Here is a 22,572-nt window from a genome sequence, read left to right as displayed (position 1 = left end):
AGCGTGGGAGATCTCTCCCTCCAGAATCCACGCCCTCTCTGGATGAGCGTTCCGGCTTTCGTGTGGGTTGCTTGTTGGGTGTTAACTGACAAGCTTGTGGTCCAGGTCAAAAAGGTCGCTAGGAGCTGAGGTTCCCAGATGCCCTTATGTAGGTTTAGAAATACCAGACGTGATTGGGTCCAATTCAAGAAAGATGAGGTAGCCAAAACCGGTTTGGCTCAGTGGATAGAGCATCATCCTGCGGACTGAAAGGTCCCGGGTTCCATTCAGGTCAAGGGCATGTACTTTAGTTGCAGGCACATCCCCAGTGGGGGGTGTGCAGGAGGCAGCTGATCGATGTTTCTAGCTCTCTATCACTCTCTCTTCCTCTCTGTAAACACTCAATAAAAAAATATATATATATATATATATATATATATATATATATATATATATATATATATATATATATATGATCATGTAATTATTTCCTTTTATTCCTCCTCCCCCTCCTTCTCTACGGACCGCTCTCTTTGGAGTTGAAGATCAGAGCCAAGAAAAAGGGAGCAAAGAAAGATACAGGGGTCCCCGGGCTGGGCCCTGGGAGCCGGCGGCCTGGCCGCGGGGCCGGGAGAAGGGGGCTCCGGGCAGCGGCTGTGGGCGCGGGGTGGGGTGGGGGGCCAGCGCGGCCCATGGATCGGCTCCCTCCCAGTGTCGTCCCTGTCCCACCGGGAGGGCGGAGGCGGCAGGCGCCAGGTGAGGGGTCCGCTTAGAGCCCGGAGCCCGGCGGCAGGCGGGATGTGGCGGAGAGTTGGCCACCCCGCCCCGCCGCCCGCCTCCCTCCCCGGCTCTCCCCCGCCCCCCTCGGCGATACGGGGTGGTGGGGGCGGGGGCCTGGCCCGGGTCCGGGAGCAGCTGCCGGCGCCGGGCCCGCCCGGAATGCGGGGACCGGCCGCGCACCAGGACTTTTATGGAAACTTGTGCCGGCGGCGGCGGCCCGCGCTCCCGGCGCCAGACCCGCCGCTCCCCGCGCAGGACGCGCTCTCCCCGCGCCAGCAGCATCCCGGCGGCTCCGGAGGTGAGGAGCGGGCGCTGGGGCGGGGGCGGCCCCGGGGTGGACGGTGGGGACGGGGGTGGAGGGGAGGGGTGGGAAGGACAGGGAGACGCTCCCCGCGCCGGGCTCCGCCGGCTCCGGCGCCGCAGCGCGCGCCCCGGGCTCGCTGCGGCCGGGGAGGCGCGGGCCGGCGGCCGCGGGGAGAGCGGAGCCGGGCAGCCTCTCCGCCTCTCCGGTCACCGGCCCCGGTGCGGATCCCCGGCCCCGCCGCCCTGGTTCGGCGCCGTGCACCCGGGTCGTTGAGTTTGGTGGGGACCGGCCCCCGTGCGCGCGGCGGGCACCAGCCCCGGGCTCCCCGCGGGGTCCGGGCGGTGAAGTGCGGGGCGCCCCCACCGCGTCCCCCCCGGGCGCAGTGTCCATCCCGCAGCTGTGCGTGTCCGTTTTCGGGGAGCTCATCCCCACCGGCCCCTGCGGACCCGGGGGTGAAGGGATCTCACAGACCGCCCCCTCCCTCCGCTCCTGCCCGGGTGCTTTTTCGGGCTCCGTCCCGGGGAACATGGGGAGGGGGGGTGCGAGTAGAAGTTGGAGTGAACCAGGTAGTTACCTCTTGAAACCTGCCTTGTCTATATATTTTTTTGAAAACGCCAAACCATTCCAGTTGTGTAAACTGTGAAACGCTCCACAAATGCTTAAAAATTAATTTTTATTGTTGGCATTTGTAAAGAACAGAACAAGTTGAGAGATGACTTGATTATTGCGGTGGCTTTGAGATCTTCATTTTATATTTATTAAAGGTCCATAACGTGAACAAAGAGAGTTTGGGGAGGGGGGGGTGCGGAGAAGGGGGAGAAGGAGAGAGAGAGAGAGAGAGAGAGAGAGAGAGAGAGAGAGAGAGAGAGAGAGAGAGAGATAAAAATAGCATAAGGCCATGTCCTAACAAAATGTCTGTCCTTGGGAAAGAGGCAGGTAGAGAAAAGAAGAAAGCCATTATGAGAAAGAAATTCGTTCCGTGAGGAAAGCGACCGGAACATCATTCATCAGCTAAATTTTGTTCATGAATTCATGTAACGGACCCATTGGCTTTCGAGTCACAACATAACTATGTACTGGATAGTGTGTTTAAATAAGCTTAAGTATTTATACCATCGGAGTCACACAGATTGAGTGAACCACATTTATTTCCCCCCTAATCCTCTTACAGGTTAAATCGCTTCCATATATATACATATATATGACCTCAGAATACACATAAGACTGAAATTCTTTGAGATTTGAGGTATGGTAAGGTGGAAAATGCATAATAAATCAAATTTAGGGACAGTTTTTTTTTAAAAATAGATTTAGTATAAGTGAACTTTGATTAGTCAATGTAGTTAGTTGAGATTCCTCCTCACAGGTATTAGTCACCTATTTTCAAAGATAGTTTGTATCTTGACTGGAATCATTTAAAGAAAAATGTGTACAATTGTATAATTTATCCGCAACAACTCCCTTAAAGAGCCCTAAGCAAAAACCACAAAAAATTAGTTTAAATCCAGTTTCCCTCATTACAGTACTATTGTAATTCAGTTTTAATAGAAGATTCACACTTTCAAATCCATTTAAAACTGAAATAGCAATTTTTCCTACTCACCTTACAATGGAGTCTGTGCTATTTTTGAAAATCTGATAAAAAAGACTGATCACTGTGAAAATGTATGTCATCTTGAGATGACTATATTTAGTATCAACAGAGGAATGTATTATCTAGGTTCTTGAACAGTAATTTCCCTCTGAAATTACACTCTAAGTATTTAGGTTAGGGTTTCATTCATGAACAAAATGAAAACTTTATACAGTATATATGTGTGTGTGTGTGTGTGTGTGTGTGTGTGTGTGTGTGTGTGTGTATATATAACATATAGTATATATAGCACATATGTATATATATATTTGGGAGAGATTAATTGGGGATTTATTCCTTAGAACCCAAGTGGCTGGGGATGACATACTTCATTTAGAAAAATAAAAGTACTATTATATTTGAAACACCCTAAAGACAAATACAAATATTGTTTAAATAAAAATACATGTCTAGCCTGGCTGGTGTGGCTCAATGGGTTGAACACCATTCATGGACCAAGAGGTCCCCAGTTCATACTCAGCTTGGGGGCTCAATCCACAGTAGGGGTCATGCAGGAGACTTTTGCTCTCTCCCTTCCTCTTTGAAATCAATAAAAAAAAAAAAAGAAAACAATACATGCCTAAATGAAAGAAAACAATGCAGTAATGTAGAAATGTATATAACAGATGGGTGATGTCTGAAAGTTTTTACAGAAGAGAGGACTCAGGACATTTTATAGTATGTAGGCCACACACACACATACATACACTCACACACACACACCACACCACACCACACAAGAACATCATGGTAGTCTGTAATTTGAGGGAAAATGATCTACAGCATGCTTAACAATTTCACATATTTCTGTTCTTATTTAATCAATCTGTGATCTACGTCACCTGTATAGTTTCATGTTCTCTTTCTTCTGGTTTTGTAATTGGAAATTACATATTACATACATTTGGAATTGCTATATTTTCTTTTTCTATTTAAATAGGGCATAATTTGGCTTGACTTATGGTAGTATACTTTTTACACTCTAGGATGGGTGGATCTTTACCCAGAAATTCAACTTATTTAAGTTATAGTAAAATTTGTTTTTTATTATGAAATTAATACAACCATATTATAGTTATGATTAAGAAGTATGAAGAATGGAAAAAGGGGTATCAAAATCTCACACACTGACTGTTATGATTTTGTTATTTTTCCCTCCTTTCCCTTTGAATATGATTTTTTTCCCTTGTGTTGCCATATGTAAAAGCATCGGATGCAGTATCTTCCATCTAGTAAGTGTTCAATAGCTAGTTCTTTTACTCTTCCCTTTTTTTCCTTCTTGTCATCACTTCCTTTTTGCTCTCAGATTAAAATACAGGTAGATTGGGGCTCCCTAAGTCAGGTTTTGAGGTTGGTGAAATTTGATTTCCTCCTTCTTTTCTGTACCTCTTGTCTGTCCTTTACTCCCCTTTGACTGCCTCCCTCACTCTGGTCCAAATAGGCTTCTCCTAAAAAATAACAAAACAAAATAGGCTTCTCCTTTGTCTTCAGTTCCTATTTATTTGTTTATTTTTTATTCATTTATTTTTTAATATATTTTATTTTATTTTTTTATTTTATTTATTTTTTACAGAGAGGAAGAGAGAGGGAGAGAGATTGGAACATTGATGAGAGAGAAACATTGATCAGCTGCCTCTTGCACACCCCCACTGGGGATGTGCCCACAACCAAGGTACATGCCCTTGACCAGAATCTAACCAGGGACCTTGAACTCCCAAGGCCGATGCTCTATCCACTGAGCCAAACTGGTCTCAGCTTTATTTATTTGTTTGTTTGTTTTTAAAATATATTTAGTTCCTGTTTATTTAGATCAGGGGCCATGAACTGGCTGCCCAAAAGCCACTTGCAGTCACAGACATGCTTACAATTTGGTACGTTTTATATTAAAATACTGATTCCCAGCCTCTCTTGAAAATTGGAAGAAGTTGGCAAAACAGAGTCCACATTTCTTCATTGCAAGAATGTACTGGAACTAAGCAGCGGCTCCCCACTCAGACAGGGTGCACACTCTCCTTCTCACATAGACTCCACCGTTCCCTGTTGTTCTACACCTTAGTCATCACTCACTTACATTACCCATCAATGACACCGCATCGCACTCGCTCACATTACCTGACCCCAGTCTAAGGAAGTCTGAAGGCAAGTCTGAAGTCATGATATGAAGGAAGTCTGCTGGACTTGGCATTAGGAACCTGGATTTTAAATGTCATAGATATATTTAGAATAGCAAGCCTTCTCTTAAACAATGCTGTTATAGGAGTGGGGAGAAGTTAGCATTCGTTGACACTACTTGCTAGTCAGATTGAGTTGAAAGGGACCATGTATTGCTGACTAAAACAAAATATTTTAACTGGTGAGATTTTAGAAAGCATGGAAAAGATATTTCTGGGAGAGATCCCCAGAGGTTTGCCACCAAGAGGAGTTAGCTACTATTCTGCCTCCCACCCCACCCACCCACTCCCACTATGTCCTTCCCTGGAAGGCCTTCTTCCACTTGCCGAGAGGCACAGGACCCTCCACAGATTACTGCGTCCATTCCTGTAACCAGCCAACTTCCTGAAGCCCTACCTTCAGGTTTTTATGATATCTAGTTTAATGTAAGCTCACTCCATTTTATTTTTCTATTATTTCATTTTCATTCAACATAGGCCCTTCTATTAAAGATATTAATTATAAGTTCTATTTGGGTTGATTTTTTGAATCAGACGGTTGTCCTGTTATTTCTTTGTCCTCCATCCATTTGCTCAAATATGAATTGAGGTTGTACTGTGTCCTAGTTGTTTTGTGAGACACTAAGGATGGAGAACAGAGTAGACAAGGGCGGGCTATAGGGGTCAATGGGAGAGAAAAAAGGGAACATATGTGATACTTTCAACAATAATGATTAAAAAAAATACACACGCACACACAAAAACAGAGTAGAGCAGTTTTGACCTTTCAGGGACTTATAGTAGGTGAGTGCTCTTTGAAAAATACCACAGACAGTCATATGAATGCAAAGTATTATGTATTATTAATACAGAAGATTGTCACGGCAGGTTAAAAATAAGAGTCTTGGTTATCAGTAAGGAATTGTGGATGAGTAAGGTAAAAAATCTCACTATGTCAAATAGGTAGAATAGGATGTAATTTCATTCTTTCGAATTGTGATGAGATTTATGACAGGTTTTATAATATAATTTTAAAATATAAAGTTACACCTTCATTAATTAAATCATAAAGATATTTAAGTTTATATTCTTGTACAAGTGAAATATAATAAAAATTTAGGCAGACATTTTATAAAGCTCAAAGCAGTGTTGTTTGTTCAAAAGACTGCAAAGAGGTAGGTTTTAACAGTTATTGTAGTATATAGGTAAGTGTTCTATCTCAACTTAGAAGTTGAGACAAAGAATATACTTGATATAGACTTAAAGCTGTCACTGTCCTGACAATTCTGTTCTCCTTCAGAAACCAGATAATACATTATTCACACAATGAAACGATTATTGTAAATGACAGCTATAATTTAAAATTATTTTCTTGATTCCTGCATTATTTGCTCTTAAAATATTTAAATTGCATATCTAAAAGTCAAGAAAAATTAATTAAATTTAGACAGTTTAGAGGTTCAATGACATTCTAAAACAGGAACATTAGCATATTTTGCTACAAAGGTCCTTAAGCAAACAAAGTGATTTCAAATAAGTATTTTTTAAAATGTTTTTATTGATCTGAGAGAGAGAGGAAGAGTAGAGAGAGAGATAGAAACATCGATAGGCTGCCTCTTGCATGCCTCCTACTGGGGATTGAGCCCATAATCCAGGTATGTGCCCTGACTGGGAATCAAACTGGTGACCTCCTGGTGTATAGCTCAATGGATGCTCAACCACTGAGCTATACCGGCTGGGCTCAAATTATTTTGAATTAATGTTTTATCAAATTGAAAATTGCAAATGTTTGTAAATTTTTGTATAAGAGAGGGTTTATGAAAATTTATGACAAGATTGAACCTATATATATCATTTGTTCTACATTTTTATTTCATAATCCACATGCCACCACAAATAATTATGATCATTTATATATCGAGCAGCTATTTAGTACAAGGCATGGTCCCTTGTGGGTTGATACAAGAGAGGGGGGCATCTTTGGCAGAGTGGAAGGTGAGTGTACCCTTCTGGGAGGAAGGACGTGAGTATTAGGGCATTGTGGAGGGAGGGTGGGGAGAGGGGCATAGGAGACAAAGAGGAGAGGATTGAAGGGAATTGAATATTTTCAGCTGCAGTTTGGGAGAGCTTATGGCTCCATTCCTTAACTAAAGGTCGGTGTCTGTGACTCCCTTCCACAAAAAACGTCCATGATGGATTAATAATCTAGTGTTGAGCTTCACTAAAATATGTAACATTCAGCTACATTTTGAACATTTCAAAGTCCATGTCATGACTTTGTTGGAATTAGTTAATACTTTAAAAAGCCTTCATAAAACTAACATTCTCACTGCCATTATACAACTAAAAGTGAATCTGGTTGCTCTAAGAGTACCTAATCCTATATAATAAAAGGCCAGAGGTGTCACAACCGAAAGGACCAGAGACCAGAGCACCACAGCTCCTTGTGGGCTGGCCCCACCCCGAAGCAAGCCGTTAGGGGCAATCAGGTAGGCAGGCCAGCAGTTAGGCGAGATCAGGTAGGCAGACAGCTCCTTGCTGGGCTGGCTTCACCCCCGAGCAAGTGGTTAGGGGCGGTCAGGCAGGCAGGCAGAGTGTTTAGGGGCGATCAGGTAGGAAGGCAGAGTGGTTAGGGGCGATCAGGTAGGAAGGCAGAGTGGTTAGGGGCGATCAAGGTAGGCAGACAGCCCCTCGAAGGGCTGGCCCTACCCTCCAGCAAAGAAAGAAGGAGGCCCAGGCCAGCCAAGCCATCACACCCAAGCCTGCAGAGGGAGGCCACCGGTGGCAGGGGAGGGGGCAGCGCCACACAGATGGCCAGCAGTGGCAGCGGGGGGGGTGGGGCCAGCTGCCTATAGCTGGAGGAAGAAAAGCCCCATAGGCTCTGACCAAGGGGTCCCAGATTTTGTGAGGGTGCAGGCTGGGCTGAGGGACCCTCCCCCACCAAGTGCACAAATTTTTGTGCAGCAGGCCTCTAGTGTTAAATCGTGTCCTGTTCTGTTCAATGATGTTCTGTTAGATAAGAAATTCAGAAGCCTTATGTACTTTTGACAGTTTAACAGAATGATGAGACATATCAGCGTTTTTCTTAAGAGAATGATATATGTGTGAATACTGAATTCTTCACTGTCATTACCTACAGAAATAGGAGTACTACATGCATGTCACTGACTTGGACACTTTAATAATAAGATATCAGCTGAAACCAGTTTGGCTCAGTGGATAGAGCATCAATCTGCGGACTGAAAGGTCCCAGGTTTGATTCCAGTCAAGGGCATGTACCTTGATTGCAGGCACATCCCCAGTAGGGGGTGTGCAGGAGGCAGCTGGTCGATGTTTCTCTCTCATTGATGTTTCTAACTCTCTATCCCTCTCCCTTCCTCTCTGTAAAAAAAATCAATAAAATATATTTTTAAAAAATTTAAAAATCAGATATCAAAGCAGCCCCTAACTTGATGAATGAGTTCACTCAATGAATTCTAGAACCACAACCATCAGAGAGAGCTACATTGCATTTAGTACCTGAGAATCATTAAAAACCTATGTCTGTGTTCTGCTTAACTCCAAGTTCATTCTAAGAGAATAACTGCTAGCATGTATCCATTTAAAAGGAAATAAAGTAGCTTAAATAAAAGCTCTGTGCTGCTCACATGGGCAAAAAGTCTGTTTCTCAGTTTCCCATCACCATGTTCGATTGTCAGTTACCTAGTTGCCAGAAAAAGATGACAAGTTCATTAAATATAGAGAATACTATTAATCATGGCTTTTGGCTTCCAACATATTTCTACTGCTCAGACTTGTGGTTCTCAGATGATTGCATTAAATGTTTTGTTGATTACACTAATAGGTAAAACCTTATAAACTCCGCCCCCATCTCCATCACACACACCAGTTGTCCTGCTTTCTTGGCCTCAGCATAATACAGTGGGTAAGAGTGCAGACTCTGTAGACAAACGGCCCATTTTCATCCTGTGTCCTTCACTCATTAATTGTGTGGTCTTAGGAAGTTCACTTGATTTTTCTCTCAGTTTTCCCAGCTGTGATAATTTACAAAAGACTTCAAATCCTAATAAACTCTAAGACATTATTTTTGTACTAATATTTTAAGAAATTTTAAATTACTAGTCTTAAGACTTTTTTGTTTTGAGACAGGATTTGATAATAGAATTTCCTTAAAGGGTTCTTGTGGGGAGTAAATTGGCATATTAATAAAAGCTTAGTAAACGTTAGCTTGGATTACTTTCATCATTATTTTTTTTTCATATTATGGTGTGTTAGTGAGATAGTGGGTTTAGATTATATAATACAATCAGTGACTGTGGAATAGAATTCTTTCCTGTGAAGCTAATACACCAAATGAAGTCAAATTTATACCTTTAACCTTGGTTTAGCCCAGAAAGACAACTGAGTCAACAATTGGAATACACTGTTGTTTCTTTTAAAAATATATATATTTTATTGATTTTTTTACAGAGAGAAAGGGAGAGGGATGGAGAGTTAGAAACATGGATCAGCTGCCTCCTGCACACCCCCTACTAGGAATGTGCCCACAACCAAGGTACATGTCCTTGACCGGAATTGAACCTGGGACACTTCAGTCCACAGGCCAACACTCTATCCACTGAGCCAAATCAGTTAGGGCTACACTGTTGTTTCTCCCAGCCAGAGTCATACCTTTAAACAATTATTTATAAAGGAATCCCATAAGTATTTATCTGCTTGGTTTTGAAATTAATTTTTCTTCTTTTTAAAAAAATATATTTTATTGGTTTTTTACAGAGAGGAAGAGAGAGGGATAGAGAGTTAGAAACATCGATGAGAGAGAGAGACATCGATCAGCTGCCTCTTGCACACCCCCTACTAGGGATGCACCCGCAACCAAGGTACATGCCCTTGACCGGAATCGAACCTGGGACCCTTAAGTCTAGTTAAGAGATATGAGTTCTCTTGGTTGGTAATCTAGACCTTAAAAAACAATTCCATAACACAAAAAGCTCATAAACGTATTTTGCTAAAACTCTTTTATCCTCAAAATGTAGAACAGAGCCAACTGTCAGCAAAAGATCACTTGCTTATATTTTAACCAAAAGAGTTAAGGTTTAGTACTGTTCAAATTTCCACAGACTTTCAAAAAGAGAGCTCAAAATACTGAAATGACATTTAAAGAACTATTCTAAGTGATTTTACTCAGTAAAGTTTAAAGATCAATCTTATTTCATTCAGATTCTATAAATAAGTCAAGATAATAATTTGAAGATTAGATGAAGAGAGCTAGCTGATTCATTTATTCTCCCGACTATTTTTGACAGGGTAATTCTTCATTGTCACTAAGCCATGCAATTTTCTTTCACTTTACCAGGAAAAAAGTCTTCCTGAAGTTCATCTGGCCAATTAATTCAGCTAAAATTTTCAATTCCCATAGTCCCATATGAGATTGCTCAAATTCTCTTTGTACCCTTTGGTATTCCTCTTAAATTATACAAGTAAATTTTAAAATTTCCCTGCTCATTTACAGGGAATTGTAGGTTTTTACTGAAGGGGTACATTATAGTGAGGGACACCAGGAGTAATGAAATGAAACAAAATTATTGATACCTACTAATGTTAGATGTTATTCTAGAGTCTTTACACCTTATCTTGTGTAAACCTAACTAGGAAGTAACATTGTTGGAATTTGGATTTAGGTCTTACGATCAAATTATGGTATTCAAAATGTGAGCTGAAGACTTGTATAGAATGGGGCAGTGGAAATAGTGAAGTAACATATAAGAACAAATTTGAAAGCAACATTCACAATCTTGACAATCTATTAAAATGTAGGAGATATAGAAAAATAAACCAGTAATAACTTTAAGGTTTGAGAAACTATAAGTATTAAGGGTAGGTTTTGTGAGTAATACAATAAGAAATATCTAATAAGTAATTCTAGATATGATAGAAGGGCTCAGATAAGCGAATAGGACTATAGCTATTTGTTACTTTTATCTCAGGCACATAGAAGTAGATTGCTTGTAAACCTTGATTAATGACATACTTTCATCCAAGCATGGCCTGCTTTTATTAGTAATTGGGTTTTTAAAAAAATATTTTTTTATTGATTTCAGGGAGGAAGGGAGAGATAGAAACATCAATGATGGGAGAGAATCATTGATTAGCCGCCTCCTGCACACCTCCACTGGGGATCAAGCCCTTTACCAGAATCGAACCCGGGACCCTTCAGTCCTCAGGCCAAGGCTCTGTCCACTGAGCCACGCTGGCCATGGCTATTAGTAATTGTTGTTAGTAATGTATAAGCACCCACTGACACATTAAACTACAACAGTTAGTACCTTGTTAATAGTTACATGGAATCAAGACCCACTCACCCCCATCATTTTATCTCCTCTCTCAAAGAAAACTAGCCCCACATGGTTTCATCAGGAAGTTCTTGCAAACATTTAAGGAAAAAAAATAATACCAACTCTACATGCACTATTACAGAAAATTAAGGAAGAGAAAATACTTCCCAACTCATTCTGTGAGAGAAGTATTACTCAATTAACAAAGAGAGGTGTGACTCAGTAGTTAAGGGTCAACTTATGAAATATGAGGTCATGGTTTGATCCCTGAGCTTTGAGCTTGATTCCCAGTAGGGGCCATGTAGCAGGCAACCAATCTATGATTCTCTCTCAGCATTGATGCTTCTATCTCTCTCTCCCTCGCCCTTCCTCTCTGAAATCAATACAAAAACATTGAAAAAACAATCAAACAGGTATTACAAGAATAAAACTACAAACCACCTGGCCTGTGTGGCTTAGTGGTTAAGCATTGACCCATGCACCAAGAGGTTGCGAGCTGATTCCCAGCAGGGGACTTGCAGGAAGCAGCCAATCAATGTTGATGCTTCTCTCGTGGATGTTTTTTTCTCTCTCTCTCTCCCTTCTCTAAAAAACAAACAAACAAACAAACAAAACAAACAAACAAAAAAACACCTATCAACTAATATCCTTCACAAATGTGGATGAAAAACTTCTTAACAAAATTTTATCAAATTGAATCTATCAGGATGTATAGGATAATGCATCATGACCAAATCAAGTTTATCCTAGGAATGGAAAGTTGATTTAACATTTGAAAATAAATAAATTCACCATAATAAACATAAAAACCATATGATTATCTTTAATATATATATATATATATATATATATATATATATATATATACTTTATTGATTTTTTACAGAGAAGGGAGAGGAATAGAGAGCTAGAAACATTGATGAGAGAGAAACATCGACCAGTTGCCTCTTGCACACCCCCTACCGAAGATGTGCCCACAACCAAGGTACATGCCCTTGACCGGAATCGAACCTGGGACCTTTCAGTCTGCAGGCCAATGCTCTATCCACTGAGCCAAACCGGTTTCGGCTGATTATCTTAATAAATACAGAAAAAGCATTAGATACTTCAACACTCATTCCTGAAATTACTGCAGCATAACAGGAATAGAAATGAACTTAATCTGATATAGTGCATCTAAGAAAAAATCTGTAGCTAAAATCATACTTATTGGTGAGAGAAAATTTTTTCCCCTGAGATCAGGAGCAAGGCAAAAAAGTCTGCTCTTATTACTTCTACTTAACAGTGTCCTGAAAGTTCTAACCAGTACAATCAGGCCACAAAAAGAAATAAAAGACATCCAGATTGGAAAAGAAAAGATGTTCACAGATGATATAATCATCTATGTAGAAAATCTAATGGAATCTAAAACAAACAAAAATCCAATGGAATTAATAATTTTACTTTAGCAGGATATAAGATCAGAGTACAAAAATCTAATAAAGAGGGAATATGCTAATTGACCTTCATGCCATCATAAAGATGGTGGTGCCCACCACCAATAAGGAGGGAATATGCTAATTGGTTGCCCTGCCCTCAAAGATAGCAGCACACACAGCCAATAAGGAGGGAATATGCTAATTGACTGCCTCACCCTCAAATATGGCAGCTTCCACAGCCACAAGATGGCAGTGCACATTCCCCTCAACCTGCCCCCAAGTCCCCTCTGTGCCCCTGGTTCCGGAGTCCCACAGTCTCCTTAACCCCCCAGCCACCCAGGGCCGCCCAAGGCTTGCGCTGCTGGCAGTGGTAGCAGCAGAAGTGTGCTGGGGCATCATCTTGCCCTGATTGCAGGGCTGCCTCCCACCTTTGAGAGCTCCTGGACTGTGAGAGAGGGCAGGCCAGGTTGAGGAACCTCCCCCTCCCCCGCACCCTCCCTCCCCACCCTCCAGTGCATGACTTTTCATGCAGTGGGCCTCTAGTAAATTATATTTTTATATACTAGCAACAATTATCAATTGAAACCTAAAAACAACACCATTTATAAAAGCAACAACAAATATGAAAATTTTTAGGGGTCAATCTCACAAAAGATATGGAAGACCTGCACATTGAATACTACAAAACATCTCTCTTCTTTTTGTTTTTAGATATGTTTTTATTGATTTTGGAGAGAGAGGAAAGGAGAAAGATAGAGGGAATAGAAACATAGATGAGAAAGGATCATCTATTGGCTGCCTCAAGACTTGTACATGAATGTTCATAGCAGCTTTATTTGTAATAGTCAGTAACTGGAAACAACCCTAATGTCTATCAACAGATGAATGATTAACAAATTGTGGCATATAATAATAATCAGTAATAAAAAGGAATGAACTATTGGCAAATGCAACAACATGGATGAGCCTCAAAAAAATTATACTGGGTGAAAAAAGCCAGACAATCAAGTACATACTATATAATTCCACTTATAGAGAATTTGAACTAATCTATAGTGACAGAAAGCATATCTGCCTGGGGTTGGGGGTGAGGGTAAGAGAGGCAGGAAGAAAAAGGAAGTAAGGGGTCTGAGAAAACGTTTGGGGATAATGTATTTATTAATTTTCTTGTCTGTGGTGATGATGTCATGAATACATATGTCAGAACTTATCAAATTGTGCACTTTTATTTTTTTATAAGATTTTTTTCCCTTATTTTTTAATTAAATTATTATCTGTGTACATATCTTACCATTGCCCCCCCTTCCATACGTACCCTCCCTCCCCAGAGTTTTGTGTCCATTGGTCGTACTCATATGCATGTATATAAGTCCTTCGGTTGATCTATTATCTCTCCCAGATCTTCCTCCCCTCCCCACTGTAATTTGACAGTCTGCTTGTTGTTTTACTGTCTCTATATCTATCTTTTGGTCCATCAGTTTATAATGTTCTTTATTATCCATAAATGAGTGAGGTCATGTGGTGTTTCTCTTTCATTGACTGGCTTATTTCACTCAGCATGATGCTCTCCAATTCCATCCAGATTGCTGCAAATGATGAGAATTCCTTCTTTTTTATGGCAGCATAGTGTTCCATTGTGTAGATGTACCATAGTTTTTGGATCCAATCATCTGCTGACGGGCACCTAGGCTGTTTCCAGATTCTAGCTATTGTAGATTGTGCTGCTATGAACATAGGGGTGCATATATCCTTTCTAATTGGTGTTTCTAGTTTCTTGGAATATAATCCTAGGAGTGGGATCACTGGGTCAAATGGGAGTTCCATTTTCAGTTTTTTGAGGAAACTCCATGCTGTTCTCCACAGTGGTTGCACCAGTCTGCATTCCCACCAGCAGTGCACGAGGGTTCCTTTTTCTCCGCAACCTCGCCAACACTTGTCGTTTGTTGATTTGTTGATGTTGGCCATTCTGACAGGTGTGAGATGGTACTGCATTGTTGTTTTGATTTGCATCTCTCGGATAATTAGTGACTTTGAGCATGTTTTCATGTGCCTCTTGGCCTTCTGTCTTCTTTTGAAAATATTCCATTTAGGTCCATTGCCCATTTTTTAATTGGATCATTCATCTTCCCTTTATTTAGTTGTATAAGCTGTCTGTAGATGTTGGAGATTAAACCTTTATCAGTGGTAACATTTGCAAATATGTTTTCCCATACAGTGGGCTTTCATGTTGTTTTGTTGATGTTTCTTTTGCTGTAAAAAAGCTTTTTATTTTGATGTAAAATTGTGCACTTTTAAAAAGTGTAGTTTATTGTATGTCAACTGCAGCTTAGTAAAACTGTTTTTTAATTTTACAAATTACAATAAATAAATTACAATAAAACTCTAAAAAGTATTCAATTAATCCAGAAGTAGGCAAGAAAAGAACAGTAAAAGAACAAAAAAGAGGGGACAAATAAGAAATAAATAGTAAATGGTAGACTTAAGTCCATTCATATAAATAATTACATTAAACGTTAATAGACTAAACACTGCAATTAAAAGATATCAGAGTTGATTTAAAAAAAAAAATAACAACACACCACAAAGTCCAATTATGTGATGTGCCCAAAAGATGTACTTCACCTGTAAAGACCGAGGTAGGTTGAAAATAAATGGCTAGAAAATGATATACTATGCAAACTAGACTTAAGGAAGGTGATGTGGCTATTTTAATATCAGATAAGTTCAAGGCAATAAGGTAAGTCAGGGAAATTTCATACTAGTGGAAGGGTCAATTCTAACAGAAGATATTAAAATCATAATGTATATGCACTTCAAAGAGTTTGAAATTATATGAGACACAAATGACAGAATCAAAAGAAGAAATAGATAATTCCACATAGTTGAAGACTGATAAAACTAGGCTAAAAAAAAAAAAAAGTGAAGACAGAAATTTCAATAACACTATAACCACCTTGACCTGGTTGGTATTTATAGAATAATACACCTAATAACTACAGGATACAAATTCTTTGCAAGCGTACTGGATACAGTCACAAGCTATTTTGGGCCACACACTTACAAAGATCTTTTATACCATGCATCTTGTGCCTGCTCTACCCTAAATCTTGGGAAAAGAAGCTAAGAGTTATTACAATTTAGTACTTACCTGGATAATGTCAGTATTTCTTAAGGTGCAATTAACATACTATTAATATTTACAAAAGTGCATAGCCTATTTTTAAAAATCAAGTCATTAAAATTCTTACTCAATACCAATATATTTTTCAGGTGAGAAAATACACAAAGCTTTATAATCACCCCAAGACGACACAGAGCAAACATGAATGATATTTCCCAGAAGGCTGAGGTAAGTCTCCAGAGTTAAAAAAGAAGTAGGGGGGAAACCTCAGGTTGACTGTGGAAGGACAGTGATTCAGTGGAAAGGTCATGCTTAGAAATTCATAACAACACAGTGTCAAGATATAAATCACAAGAAATTCTTAGGCTGGTCTTGGGTCCCGTAGTTTTGCTTGGGTTCTAATCTAAGAACCGTGATTATTAAATTTGTGAATCATTGTAAAGCGAATGTGATGGGAAGCATCTTGAGTAGAATTTTAATATCTTTCTAAGTCTTAGAAGTTATATTTTCTGTATTTAAAAAAAAATGGATTTGACTTGTACTCTAGGAGCTAGCAATAATTCACTCTCAGGTGAGGGTCCCTACATTAGCACTTCCTCCAGAAGCTGCAATGAAACTTCTCAGCCATTTTCTGGTTCTTGGCTGAGTGAGGAGAGTTGTAATAAGAAGAACCCGCCCCCAAATTTGGCGATGCCCCCAAATTGTAAACATAATAAAACCTTAAATGGCCAATGACACCATAAGTGGGTAAAATAGAGGCTGGGTATGCCAGATTAATTAGCAATGTGTCATTAGTGCTAGGAGAAAGGGTTTGGCGTTCTAAGTAAGAACTGAAGCGTAATTTATGGAAACTTCTTTTAGAGACCAGCTTAATTTTAAAAAATGATAAAAAATGATTTGCTTTCTAGGTTTTATAGTGGAGGAAAAGCTTTGGGAAGCTCTTTTGCCATTTGGGAATTTTTCTATGGAGCTCATCCTGTTTGGAATGAGACAGCTTTCTTTCACATTAAAAAATATACTATTCTTTATTTTTAATTTTTTAATTTTTTATTTTTTTAAAATATATTTTATTGATTTTTTTACACAGAGGAAGAGAGAGGGATAGAGAGTTAGAAACATCGACGAGAGAGAATCATCAATCAGCTGCCCTTGCCCGGAATCGAACCCAGGACCTTTCAGTCCGCAGGCCGACGCTCTATCCACTGAGCCAAACCGGACCCGGCAAAAATATACTATTCTTATTTCAGAGAGGAAAGGAGAGGGAGAGAGAGATGAAACGTCAATGATGAGAGAGAATCATTGATCAGCTGCCTTCTGCACACCCCACACTGGGGATCGAGCTCGTAACCAGGGCATATGGCCTTACCGGGAATCAAAATATGACCTCTTGGTTGGTAGGTCGATGCTCAAACACGAAGCAGCACCAGCAGGCATTCTTACACAATTTTAATGTTGGTTTATAGAAGTTCTGTATGGGCAGTAACAATGTAAGTATCTGCCTATGCACTTAAGTCCATTCATATAAATAATTACATTAAATGCTAATAGACTAAACACTGCAATTAAAAGATATCAGAATTGATTAAAAAAACAAAAACAAAACACCATTTCTGGCACATCTCAGCCGCAAATAAAAAATAAAGGACTGGACTTAAATTTAGTTTATATTAGATATGGAAACAAGCAAGAACATTAATACACATTAAACTTTTGCTTTATTTTCATCTTCATCTAATTTATTGACATTAGTCTGGGTGCCCAGCCAGTGTGGCTCAGTAGTTGAGAATCAACCTATGAACCAGAAGGTAATGTTTCAATTCTCTGTCAGTGCACATGCCCTGGTTGGGGGCTAGATCCTTAGTTGGGAGTATACTGGAGGCAGCTGATTGGTAGTTCTCTCTCATCGTTGATGTGTTGATATTTCTCTCTCTCTCCCTCTCCCTTCCGCTCTGAAATCAATAAAAATATATTTTTAAAAAGTCTGGGTATCTTTTAATCAAGCAATGGGAGTAGGATGATAAAATAAAGGTTATTTTAAATTAGAATCTAGTATTCAACTTATATATATTACTAGCCCTCAGGTTCAGTGGAATGCACTTACAAAATGGAACTTCTGTACTATATATTAATAAAATTTTTTACTCTCATATTTTCTGTAATTTCCTCTTTTATATTTAGACTTCACACAGTATATAATCAGATTCTTATGGTTCAAATAAAGGTTTCAAACTCATTTCTATTTTCTGTTTCAACAAGTATTTCTTGTATTGCTTATTCTGGTCTATCTTTACCTAACTTATTCCTATCTTTATTTTTTTTTCAACTTTCTTTTCTTTATTTTCTTCTAATGAAGATTCTGCTTTCTTCATCTAAACCTGTCCCAAAAACCTATGTGCCAAAACTTGGCAAAGGTGATGTAAAGGATAAGTTTGAAGCCATGCAGAGAGCCAGGGAAGAAAGAAATCAAAGGAGATCTAGAGATGAAAAGCAAAGAAGAAAAGAACAATTTATTAGAGAGAGAGAATGGAACAGGAGAAAACAGGAGGTTATTTTAATTTATTTTACTGTTGTACAAATATTTATCTTATTAATTTACATTTCATTATTCACATTAACTATGTTTCATATTAACCATAATTAAGATAATTTTCTGTTTCTAAAAACTAATTTCCAACTCTGCATATAATGTGGTTTAGTCTAAATTAGTGACATGTTTATATTAATTTATTTAACTGTCTAGATTAAAGAAATGCTTGCTTCTGATGAAGAGGGAGAGGTGCCTTCTAAAGTGGATAAAGCTTATGTTCCCAAGCTAAAAGGTAAGATACTTGAAGGGTAAATTGTAAATGAAATTGTAAAGAAGGAAAACAGCAAAGTATCAAACATGTTTCATCTATTCTTAGGAACTGTTAAAGGTAGATTTGCTGAAATGGAGAAACAAAGACAAGAAGAAGAAAGGAAGAGAACAGAGGAGGAACGAAAACGCAGAATTGAGCAGGATATGTTAGAAAAGAGGAAGATACAACGTGAACTAGCAAAAAGGGCTGAGCAGGTATACACTAAATATTAAATTGGTATTTGCTTTAGAAACTAATTTTACAGAAGAAAACTAATCATCATGCTGCCTAATTAAAATGTTTTAATGTAACATGAACCTATTACATGGCAGCTACCTTGAAAACAAGATGTTAACCACAAATATTTAATATCAAATGCCTAGAAGGGTAAGGGCCGAAGGTACCTATTTTAAGGTTGAATACTGAGGTGACTTTTGTTATATTCCGTTTTACCCTTCCATCCACATTCCTTACACTATCAACATTGGTTATTTTTCTTGACTTGTTAGAAGATTTTTATCTATATATACAAAAGCCTAAGTGACCGGATGACCAGTATCTATGATGCGCTCAACGCAGGAGCTGCCCCTGGTGGTCAGTGCACTCCCACAGCGGGAGCACCACTCGGCTGACTGACAGGAACCAGAAGCAGGGCTCGCGGCTGGCCGCCACAGCCTGGAGACTGCAGTGGAGCTGCAGGGAGCCTACTAAGTGGCGGTGGTGGAGGCACAGTGGTGCCGGGATGATCAGGTGACCGGCAGGAGTGGCAACAGTGTTGGACTGCCAGTTTAGGCCAGATCCCTGCAGGCTAGGCTGAGGGATCCCCAGTATAGATATACTGGTATAGATATCAGGCCTCAATATAGATATACCTAAAACAATTTCACACATAAGCTATTCACAAACACTAATAAAATGATGGCCTTTTAACAGCAATCAGTAAATACTTGGTTATGATCAAACACCAAGGCATAAAGAACATATCTTTCTACTCAAGAATTTGATACCAATTAAATCACATTTTATTTATTTATTTTTTTATTATTGATTTTTTACAGAGAGGAAGAGAGAGGGATAGAGAGTTAGAAACATCGATGAGAGAGAATCATTGGTCAGCTGCCTCTTCCACACCCCCCACTGGGGATGTCCCTGCAACCAAGGTACATGCCCTTGACCGGAATCGAACCTGGGACCCTTCAGACCACAGGCCGACGTTCTAACCACTGAGCCAAACCGGTTTCGGCTAAATCACATTTTATTTAATAGCTAGAGGCCTGTTATACAAAATTCGTGCATGGGAGGGGGTGTGTGTCCATCAGCCCGGCCTACACCCTCTCCAATCTGGGACCCCTTGAGGGATGTCCGACTGTCCAGGATCGGGCCTAAACTGGCTGTCGGACATCCTTCTCACAATCCAGGACTGCTGGCTCCCAACTGCTCACTTGCTTGCCTTCCTGGTTGCCCCTAACTGCTTCTGCCTGCCAGCCTGATCACCCCCTAACCACTCCTCTGCCAGCCTGATTGATGCCTAACTGCTCCCCTGCCAGCCTGTTTGCCTCTAACTGCCCTCTCCTGCAAGCCTGGTCCCCCCCAACCACCCTCCCTGCAGGCCCAGTCACCCCCAACTTCCCTCCTCTGCCACTCTGGTCACCCCTAACTGCTCTTCCCTGGAGGCTTGATCGCCCCCAACTGTCCTCCCTTGCAGGCCTGGTCCCTCCAAACTGCCCTCCCCTGCAGGCCATCTTGTGGCAGCCATCTTGTGTCCACATGGGGGCAGCCATATTGTGTGTTGGAGTGATTGTCCATAGGATAAAGACCTGGCGCATGGGTGGGGTCCAGCTTGTTTGCCCTGAAGGGTGTCCTGGATTAGGATGGGGATTCCCTTGGGGCATGGGGCATCCTGGGTGATGGGCCTATGTTGGTTTGCAGGCTGGCCATGCCCCCCCAGCAACCCAAGTGGAGGCCCTGGTATCTGGGATTTATTTATCTTCTATAATTAAAACTTTGTAGCCTTGAGTGGAGGCCAAGGCAGGCTAAGCCTGCAGAAGCTTGGTTTCCTTCATTGCCGGGGGCAACTGAAGCCTCCTGCTCTCTCCAACTTCGTGGCTGGTGCCATTTTTGTTGGGATTTATTTATCTACTATAATTGAAACTTTGTAGCCTTTTGAGTGGAGTCCAGGGGCCAGCCTGGGTATCGGGGAAGCTTGGCTTCCTCCATTACTGGGGAAACCCAAGCCTCCTGCTCTCTCTGTGGCTGCAGCCATCTTGGTTGGGTTAATTTGCATACTCACTCCTGATTGGCTACTGGGCGTGGCTTGTGGGTGTAGCAGAGGCAGAGTCAATTTGAATAGTACTCTTTTATTAGATAGGACTAGAGGCCCAGTGCATGAAAATTCATGCACTGGAGGGGAAGGGTCCTTCAGCCCAGCCTGCCCCCTCTCACAGTCCAAGATGCCTCAGGAGTGGGAGACGACCTAGCGATCAGGGCAAGGTGACACCCCATCACACCTATGCTGCTGCTGCTGCTGGCAGCACAAGCCTTGGCCGACCCTGGTTATCTAAGCCTCAGGCAAACCTGGGTGCTGAGAACCTGGCATTTGATGCTTGCCTGCACCTTGGGTGTCAGCTGGGCAGCCACCATCCCATGCTTGCCTGCGCCTCAGTGTCAGCTGGGCAGCCACCATCTAAGGCTTGTCTGTACCTTGGGCCGGCTCTGGGTGGCTGGGCTGCCATCCGTGGCTTGCCTGCACCTCAGGCCACACCTGGGCAGCTGGGGGACAGAGGGCAGGTCCAGTCACATCGTGCATCGCCTCCCCCCCCACCGGCTGAGCTGAGAGAACTATGGGACTCCGGCGGGGCTGAGGGGACTGGGCGCCGCCATCTTTGTGATGGTGTGGTGATCAATTTGCATATTCCCTCTTTATTAGATAGTATGGTATTATTTGCCCTAGTTGGTTTGGCTCAGCAGATAGAGCATCAGCCCACAGACCAAAGGGTCCCAGGTTTGATTCTAGCCAAGGGCACATACCTTGATTGGAGTCTCCTCCCAGGCCCAGGCCCTGGTCAGGGCTCGTGCAGGAGGCAACCAATCTATGTGTTTCTCTCACTTTGTTTTTCTCTCTCTGTCTTTCCCTAAAAATCAATGGAAAAAATATCCTTGAGTGAAGATTAACAATAAATAAATAAATAAATAAATAAAAATATGTTCTGGAAATCTAATAAAAAATAATGGTATTATCTAATTTAATTTTTTTTTAAGTTGGGGGTGGTAAAAGGAGCGGGGAGCAAATGTGTGACAGCCATCTATAATAATAAAAGCATAATATGCTAATTAGACTGGACAGCCTAATGACCTTTTGGACATTATTCCATATGTCTTTCTGGACAAAGCCATGGAAGCAGGGTCTGAGGCAGAGGCAGTTAGGGGCAATCAGGCAGGCAGGCAAGTGGTTAGGGGTGATCAGGCAGCTGAGTGGTTAGGAGCTAGCAGTCCCAGATTGGGAGAGGGATGTCTGACTGCTGGTTTAGGCCCAATCCCCTGAGGGGTCTTGGATTGCAAGAGGGTACAGCCTGGGCTGAGAGTCACCCCCATCTCCCATGTATGAATTTTGTGCACCAGGCCTCTAGTTTCCTTTATATAACTAATGCCCATAGAGGAGAAATGAGAATTAAAGTATTATTACTGTGATTTTATATAATCTGTTAATGAACTTCAAATTCCTGTATATTTTAGTTAAGAGCACGAGAAGAGGCTGGTAAGTATTTTTGAAATACTCAAGAATGTGCTATACAGTCCAGAAAAAGCTGATCTCTCAAATAGTAATTATTATAATGACAGAAACTTACAGTTGTAATAATAATTATTATATTTTAAATAAAGAACTGATTGATCGCAAAAATGTCTTTAATATATTGATATTTGTTTTACATTATAACCATATAGTTGAATAGATGACAGAGACAGTTATACTGTGTATGTGCTACAACCAGATCTACATTGGAAGATCAAAAGAGAT

General features: G+C 40.9%; 1 protein-coding gene across 6 annotated transcripts in view; it reads left to right on the top strand.

Annotated features, from left to right (window-relative positions):
* The first annotated feature begins 830 nt into the window (after positions 1–830).
* The window catches only part of NEXN (nexilin F-actin binding protein), a 42,516-nt gene continuing 20,774 nt past the window's right edge, over positions 831–22,572 (top strand). For 2 of the 6 annotated variants that reach the window (XM_084872145.1, XM_084872144.1), the window contains exons 1-5: positions 831–1,057; positions 15,870–15,948; positions 18,074–18,265; positions 18,461–18,539; positions 18,624–18,772. In XM_084872145.1, coding sequence (XP_084728271.1) covers positions 15,922–15,948; positions 18,074–18,265; positions 18,461–18,539; positions 18,624–18,772 — 447 coding nt within the window. In that variant the 5' untranslated portion in view covers positions 831–1,057; positions 15,870–15,921. Of the gene's footprint in view, positions 1,058–15,869; positions 15,949–18,073; positions 18,266–18,460; positions 18,540–18,623; positions 18,773–19,615; positions 19,718–22,572 lie in introns of all 6 variants that reach the window. The other 4 variants (XM_084872143.1, XM_084872146.1, XM_084872148.1 and 1 more) reach the window with 4 other exon arrangements.

Source organism: Pipistrellus hanaki (genome assembly GCF_964339955.1).
Source record: "Pipistrellus hanaki genome assembly, chromosome: 2".
NCBI classification, from domain to species: domain Eukaryota; kingdom Metazoa; phylum Chordata; class Mammalia; order Chiroptera; family Vespertilionidae; genus Pipistrellus; species Pipistrellus hanaki.
This window is presented reverse-complemented; position numbering and strand designations above follow the sequence as displayed.